The sequence below is a fragment of the Paracoccidioides lutzii genome (genome assembly GCF_000150705.2).
Source record: "Paracoccidioides lutzii Pb01 unplaced genomic scaffold supercont2.3, whole genome shotgun sequence".
Taxonomy (NCBI): Eukaryota; Fungi; Ascomycota; class Eurotiomycetes; order Onygenales; family Ajellomycetaceae; genus Paracoccidioides; species Paracoccidioides lutzii.
This window is the reverse complement of record NW_015440949.1, coordinates 1153095-1160520: the sequence shown is the minus strand read 5'-3', so window position 1 is coordinate 1160520 and position 7426 is coordinate 1153095. Positions and strand designations below refer to the sequence as shown.

Below are 7426 nucleotides of genomic sequence, written 5' to 3'. Positions count from 1 at the left end.
TATTGCCTTGTGGATTTGTATAAATCGACAAAATGGAACACGCAGACCGCATGTGCCTTTGCTTCAGCCTGAAGTTACAATCGAAAAGGCATTTCTAAATGTTGCTGCCAGAGGAAAAATCCACCAACTCTGGGTTGAAGTTGGGCCGACAGTGGCAGGAGTACCAGTGCCCCCACCCAAAGTGACCACTGAGGGGACAACAATCATGATATTTCTCAAGTATTTCGATGTGGTTAATCAAACACTGGGTGGCGTTAATACTCTCTACGTTCAACAGGGGAGTGCAGTTGGTCCTACCGTCCTGACAGCAATGGGATGGCCAAGGGACGTCAAATTTTCGGTCCACGAGGTGAGAACTCAATTTCTTCTTCCTGTTGTTCATGTGGCCTTTTTTTTTTTTTTTGGGGGGTTGGGGGGGGGGGGGGCGCTTGACTGGATACTCTGACAAATTATCAGGAAGTGAAGCCCTCAATGATTCTCAGCGTCGATGTTAATACAACATTTGAGCGCGCTGAATTGGGAAACGGAGATATTCTATGTGTTCAACGGAGGGTGAAACGGAACGAGTAAGAATGCTTTCTATATTAGTTACTTATTCCACTTATGGAAGCATAGGTCTGACTTTATATACAGATTGCCTCCTAACTTGCGGGCTAGAGATGTAACGCAGTATTTTGACAATCTGAGAAATGCGATAAACAAAGAGAAATATACATACTAGACTTCCGCCTCTCGCCCAGGGTAGTTAGAGTGCTAACTTACGGACTAGGTTTAAACTTCCTTGGAATACGAGCGACAACTTTCTCAGCATAACATCCCCTTTCTCTCTAAAAATATTGTCATACTTTTTCATTAAATATATCCCCCGTATAATATATATAATAATGAAGGGCTACTACCCACATCGCATACCCCTCTCTTTGAAGTTCTGTCTAAACGTGTCTATCCTGCCTCGACTGTTGTGTCTGTTCACTCTCATCAATCATTGCCCGGTCTGACGCAACGACCAGTCTCCGACATCTTCGTCTTTATCACAATGGCAGCTCCATAAAGATCCCCAGTGACATTGATTGCAGTTCGGAAACGGTCCATAAACCAGTCAATGACAGTGATCACTTCGTATATTGCAGTAACTTCGACGTTGATACTGTTGGTGATCATGATAACAAGGACCAGGGAGCCGCTTGGGATTGGTGTGGCTCCAATCAAGGCGGGAGTCGAATCCAGGAAGACACATATACTGCCGGGCCCCAAATGGTCTGGCCTTGCGTCGCGGCAACGAATGTGACGGTGACTGGAAGGTAGATAGCGGTTCTGTCCAGGTTAAAGGAAGCAGAATTAGTTTACTGCAAAGAGTTACGTATGTGCTTATTTTCGATGACACGTAGTGATAGAAATGTACCCGTCCATATATTGACTAATGTGCCCAGAGGAGTTGCAAATTCGGCGACGCTGTCAGGGATATATATCGGCCTTAAAAGACACCTCAAGCGTCACGGGCTCCAGCGGATGATGACGTGCCTCATACGGTGATCCACACGTTTACAAGGGCGGGGACGTAAATAATGGAATGTGGTGGCTCCGCCCCCTGTTGTGGTCCTGTCCCGCTCTCATACAACGCGCAACATATCGCAAGGAGATGGACGTAGTAACGCTACGATGCCCGCCATATGAAAGGGGTAGCCAACCACTGCGGAATCCACAACATGTTTGAGGGTCCGTATTTTGTTTTTCGTTCCTCATACATCAACTAAGAATCCAGTTATCAATCATGCTCGAGGAATTGAATCCGCCCCGCAACTACCCTGATTAACTGGGGCCGGCCAGGGATTTCGGATTTCCGCCTCTAGCACCACCATCTCCTGCGGAGATTTGTCACAAATTCTCAAAGAAGATGATAATCATATGATTGCAACAGGATTTTGATATGTGGAGCGTGGTTTAACTGAGATTGCGCTAACTAACTCATAGAAAAAGGCGAGCACATGAAAATAGCTGAAATATGCAAAATCAGTTCCCGATTCTATCAACACCCATGTTGCAAATCAGAGACATCTGTTTCTGCAGTCCCACTCTCGCTGATATCAAACCTGATTCCCGCGATTCTATTTGGAGAAGCCTCTGTGCGGGGCATCCCGTCAGCAAGATTAGTCTTAGTTCGCCCACTGGCGTTTGATATTTCATCCCTACCGAGTGGGGATCGGCACCTGCCGATCCAATTCCCGATAGTTAATTATATTCGGACAATATCTTTAATCATAAAATGAATCATAATTTAATTTTTTTTTTTTTTTTTTTAAAAAAAAAAAAAAAATTGATCAACTTTTATCTAAAAAAGTTTCTGATTTAGCTAGAAGCTCCATTAATATAAATAGCTCGAGAAGTCCAATAGGTAGAGCGGAACAACCGTTTCGGTTATATGTTCAAGTCTTATTTCGAGCGATTATGGGTATGCTGAAATTAGGTACCGGGTTCCACTTAGGATGAATAGTTTTAGCTCTGCAAGTTCGAAGTTATCCATATTATGTGGTTGACTAAGAGATAAGTCTTAAATTTTTGGTATTTATATAGAGTGTTCAACACAATTAACAGTCTTAGTTTAATAAATATATAGGATTAAGATAATAATATCATCCCCAGATATTAAAAGATAATATACATATATAAATTATACTTAGAATATAAGTTATGTAAAATAATTATTATTAAAGAAGATTGATAATCATTTATTAATATTATAAAATGCTTCTATTTATATTCTAATTAAAATAAATATACGTTCTCTACTTATATTTAGATCTAATAAGAATAATAAGAATAATTACTAGATTTATATAATTAAAAGAGATATCCAATAATTAATAAAGTATCTCCGGTTGTCCGCCATATCCGTCGAAGGATCTGGGCCTGGCAAAGCTGTCTTTTTACCCTTGATCATCGGGGTCATGGAATTCAGTGACCGAGGTCGAAAACGTTATTCATCCAATTGGTTGAGAGGGAAATCTTCAGATAACGCTGCGTCGTGAAACAGCTAAACCTTCTTTAACTTATATTCAGACGTGATAGTTAACAAATCAATTTCTTTGAAAACAAATATACCATAAAAGACAGGGAATAGGTTGGGGGGGGGTTAACGAAAAGAGAATAGAAATAAAAATAAAAATAACTAAAGTCAACAGCATAACTTATTCTACAGTGTGTTGTACAGGAAATACGCATGAATTACGGCATCAATCGCTCCAACCGATCAGCCAGACAAGCCTAGAAATAATCAACGGTAGCACCATATAGCTAGAAAAAGGGACTGACCCAGCGGCTCACCTGCTTCTCAACCAGTTTCTCCACTCGCACCGACAGCCCCCATTTCCCCCATCAAATCCCCCAACATCCATGTCCACAGTCCTCTTCTCAATACCCCCAGCCAAAGGCATACCATTAAATAGCTTTCCTGGATTGATTAACGAGCCTCCAAAATTTCGCAGCTCTATCTGTAGCTGCTTTGATTCCATAAGGTACCGTTGCGCCACATCCAGCTGATAGCAATAGACCATCTTGGATTTTGGATCTCCGCCATGTCTGTCCAGGGCAATGGTAATGGGATATGGGAAGGACCCCGGGCGTGTGAAATTCAAAGTGGACGTGGGGAAAGGCGTTGTAGAATCTGGGGAAGATGTGGCTGAAGGTGTCGGGGTCAGGTTCATATTATTCTGGGAGGGCTTTGTCCAAAACTGCACGAGGAATCTGGTTTGGGTCCAAGTGCAGCGGTGACGAGCAGCAGCTCGCGTTGAGCCCCCGTGCTCATCGTCTGGAGCTACGTCTGTATTAGTCGAGTTGAGCGGGAAGTCGTATTTGAGAAAGATCGAGCGGTCGTAGTAAGAATAGAAACCGTAGTGCTCTGTAGGAAAACCACGGTCATACAGGCGAATGGGCTGGGAGATGGGAAGAGGATAGAGATTTGCAGGCGCGGAGGTTCCATCCGAGTTTTGGGCCGGTTGGGGAATAACATAGGTTAGATTCAGGTCCCCAGATGAGCCTAGGATATCCGCGCGTCGCTGGCGGGAGGTTGCTCTTTTAGACTCAGGCGATAGGAAGGTTGCGAAAAATGGAGTATCTTCTCCGGCGAAGGGAGCGGTAACTCCATCTGTTGTATTCCCAAGAAACATCTGCTCGCGGTTGCTTGGCGGGGCGGGATTTGGTGAGAACTGGGTATCCCTGGTTTGTAGGGAGCGCCGACTAAGAAGCCCCGGGAGAGGGTTCAAAGTGGCCAGGAACGTGAAGATTGATCTCTTTGCGGTCGTTGACTGGGATGGAACTGTGCTATGGAGAAAACTGCCATTTCGGAAATTTATCTGCAACCTAAAGTTTGGTTGGTCGGAGTCAAAGGGTTTATTTGCTTCCTGGTTTTCCTTGGGTAATGCACAGCTCCACATGGACCTTGGGCGTATACATCCAGAGTTAGCAACAGCGGCATCCGGTCCTGCAATGGTTGAAATTCCAATTGGCATGGGAGGGTAGCCTGTCAGGTTCAGCCAACGCGCCGGTTCGGCTTCTTCATGACGCCTTCTTGTGAGGGTAACAGCAAGCACAATACTGACAACAATAATTATGGTTAAAACAGTAGCAATACCCATGTACCATCGACGTTTTTTTCTTCCTTCTCGCCCAGGTCTACCAAAACATCCGCGGTCACTAAAATAGCCCCTACCGTGCCATAGACCTCCAACCGTTCTCCCAATTTCATCTTCTCGCTCTAGTCTCTGACGCCTGGATTCGTTCTGTGCTCGTACATTCATTGGCCTTTCAACATCTGACAGGTGGACAGGGTTATTTGGCAGACACGGTGGCAGAACACCACGCTGCACATGATCGTTTGAAGGGTCAAACATAGCAGCAGGAGGCTGAGGTTGCTGCATGGTAGACAACAGTATTCCACCTCTTGATGCCATCTGCGTCTGGCTCGCTGGCGAGAGAGGTCCCGGTGATAGAGGCTGAGGTTGCAAATTTGGGGGCGGGATAGCTCTATACCGCCGAAACTGGGTAATCCTTTTAGGTGGGGAGTAAGGGGGAGGTTGCGTTGTCGATGATCCCAGACTTAAACTTGGAGACGAGTCTGATTTTTTTTGTTGAATCGACATTGATGGAGGCATCGCCGGCAGCAACTTCTGGTCCCTTGTTGGCAACGGTCTGGCACGGATAGTCGACGTAGTTTGGAATGGCCCCACCGTCGCAGCTCTGAGGAAGGGCGTTACTGTCGCTTGACGAACATTTGTGGAGAAATCTAGTTCGTCTTCGATCACTGTCGAGTCAGAATTCGATCGTTCTCTTGAGTCTTCTCCATATTTTATGCTGTCGGCAAAGCGCTGGAAAAAGGGATTATTGAAGTTTTGATTTTGTGTCGGAGTCCTGTCATTAGACATAGGTGAAAAGGATTCAGCGTTCCTAAACGGCCTGGGATATGGATTCGCTAATGAACTGAACTGGGAAACTCGACTTGTGGTAAATTGGTCATGTGCTGACTCGTAGAAATGTTGCTGTGAGAAACCTGCTGAACTAGGGCTCGAAATCATGAACGGAATGGTTTGTGTAGAAAATGTAGAGAAGTGGGAGGTTTTATTGATCGCTTGACGAGGTGATGATTGTGAGCAATCATCGTCATAATCATCATCGATTTCAGAATCAAATGCTTCACCGCCAACATTAGGTTTGCCTGCAGTGGCTGCAGAAGATGCCCATACACTTTCTTTCTCCTCGCCGCCCAGAGGTGTATCTGGTGAAAAGAAAGAAACTTCCACATATTTACCAGCAACATGCGCTGATAGTGCATTGGAAAACGGGGGAATAGCCGGCAGTGTTTCGTCTTGGGGTGATTTAAAACTCATTTTACTGGCGATGGTGTTCGACCTGGAAAGAAGAGGAGAGAGTAAGAAATTCCACCATCCTTGTGATCGACGCCTTGTGGCAATGGTATCAACACTGAACCTGCTGGGTAATTCTTGTTTGCTTTCCTCCGAAAATGATCGGGGGCGGCTGAGTCGTTGATTTGACGGCGAATCGTCTTCAAATACGGTTCCAGTGGAGAATGCGCGGTGTCTTCGAGCAGGCGTCGAAGCCGGGTCGACATATATGTCACTAGTCTCCATGGCTTTTACAGACGTGTGGGATGTAGGAATAGCAGGTACAGGGGGGATGATGGATTTGGGACGGCCGTCCTTCAGCCGCGGGGTTGGTTGAGAATAGACACTTGAAGCGGGTCGTGTACGGTAGGCTTCCGGGTTGCCACTGAAAGGATCCCAAGGGTTGTTGTCTCTGGCAGGTGTGACAATAATAGACGGGGTAACTGGCGTAGTATTCGAGCTTTTTTGACTGGTCGGGCTCGCAAGGATCTTTGTTGGTGTGTTATCATTACCGGCTCTTTTGGTCTTTCCCGAAGCTATAGTGTCCTTGTATGGAACGCTTAATCCAATCATAATCGGGCGGTCGGAAGGTGATAGATCTTGTGCTTTACTAGGAGAAACCCGCAAAGCATCCAAAGGCCACTTCTTTGATTGTTGGTTATGGGATGTCGTATTTGGGCCTCGCACAGTCTCTCCGAGGCCGTCTTTGATCTGCCCATATCCCTTTGTTGAGGACCTCCTTCGTATCGCTCCCAGTCTGCTTTCAGGAGTTTGCCTGGCAGTCTCCTTTCCTATAGGGAGTAATTTCAAATCCTGCAGATCGATAAACCCTCTAGCTACGGACTGTCGCCGTTTTGAAGCCGCGTCTCTTTTATACTTGGTATCATTGGCAAAGTTCGTCACGAGATTAAGGCCAGGGCGTATCTTTTTCGCGGGACCTTCCTTGCCATTCCGTTTCAAGATGGTGCGACCAGGGCGTTTGATGGAATCCCAACGACTAGGGCGAGGAGCCTGGGAGGGTTCATCAAGGAGGTTCTGCAGATCGTCCGTTCGACCAACATTATGGCCCGCATAGCTGCTATCCAGAAATACTCCTTCGCAGAAATTGTCTTCGGTCGATTCGAAGGGGTTGGCTTGGTCTGATTGAGCCAAATGCGAGCTTTTGGGGGATTCAAATGGAGTGGGAATTTCCTCTCTTATAGGAGAAGATAATGGAAAAGTAGGCATTGTATGAACGCGAAGGTGTGAAGACAGCGACACGTCGTTAGACGAGGGAACCTCGAATGGGCGATGGGTATTTATCTCGGTAAGTCATTAACGACAGACGAACATGCTGATATAAACCACCTCCAAAGTCAATACATGCATCAGGTCTACAGAAGCAGTCAACACAGGAGATACTCACCATATGTTTTAAGATCCTCTGCTGCTATCGAGAATCCAAACACAATCTTGACAGGAGATACTCGAAACAAGGCGAAACTGCATGGGGTCATCTAAACATAGGAATTTATGGAGTCGGCATTATGGGA

At 45.7% G+C, this 7426-nt stretch overlaps 3 protein-coding genes across 3 annotated transcripts in view; 1 reads left to right on the top strand and 2 right to left on the bottom strand.

The window, feature by feature from the left end:
- Positions 1-570, top strand: part of PAAG_11336 (hypothetical protein) — a gene marked incomplete at both ends in the record, with an annotated part of 2588 nt that extends 2018 nt beyond the window's left edge. Inside the window, 2 exons of the mRNA XM_015847004.1 lie at positions 46-349; positions 457-570. Coding sequence (XP_015703426.1) covers positions 46-349; positions 457-570 — 418 coding nt within the window. The remainder of the gene's footprint in view (positions 1-45; positions 350-456) is intronic.
- A 408-nt stretch (positions 571-978) lies between these two features.
- Positions 979-1161, bottom strand: PAAG_01672 (hypothetical protein; the record flags this gene model as incomplete). Its single annotated transcript, XM_002796618.2, has 1 exon — positions 979-1161. The coding sequence occupies one exon, from the start codon at positions 1159-1161 to the stop codon at positions 979-981; it is 183 nt and encodes a 60-aa protein (XP_002796664.2).
- A 2156-nt stretch (positions 1162-3317) lies between these two features.
- Positions 3318-7121, bottom strand: PAAG_01671 (hypothetical protein; the record flags this gene model as incomplete). The annotated part of the gene is made up of 1 exon (XM_002796617.1): positions 3318-7121. One exon carries the CDS (start codon positions 7119-7121, stop codon positions 3318-3320), a length of 3804 nt encoding a protein of 1267 aa, XP_002796663.1.
- Between the last annotated feature and the right edge of the window lie 305 nt (positions 7122-7426).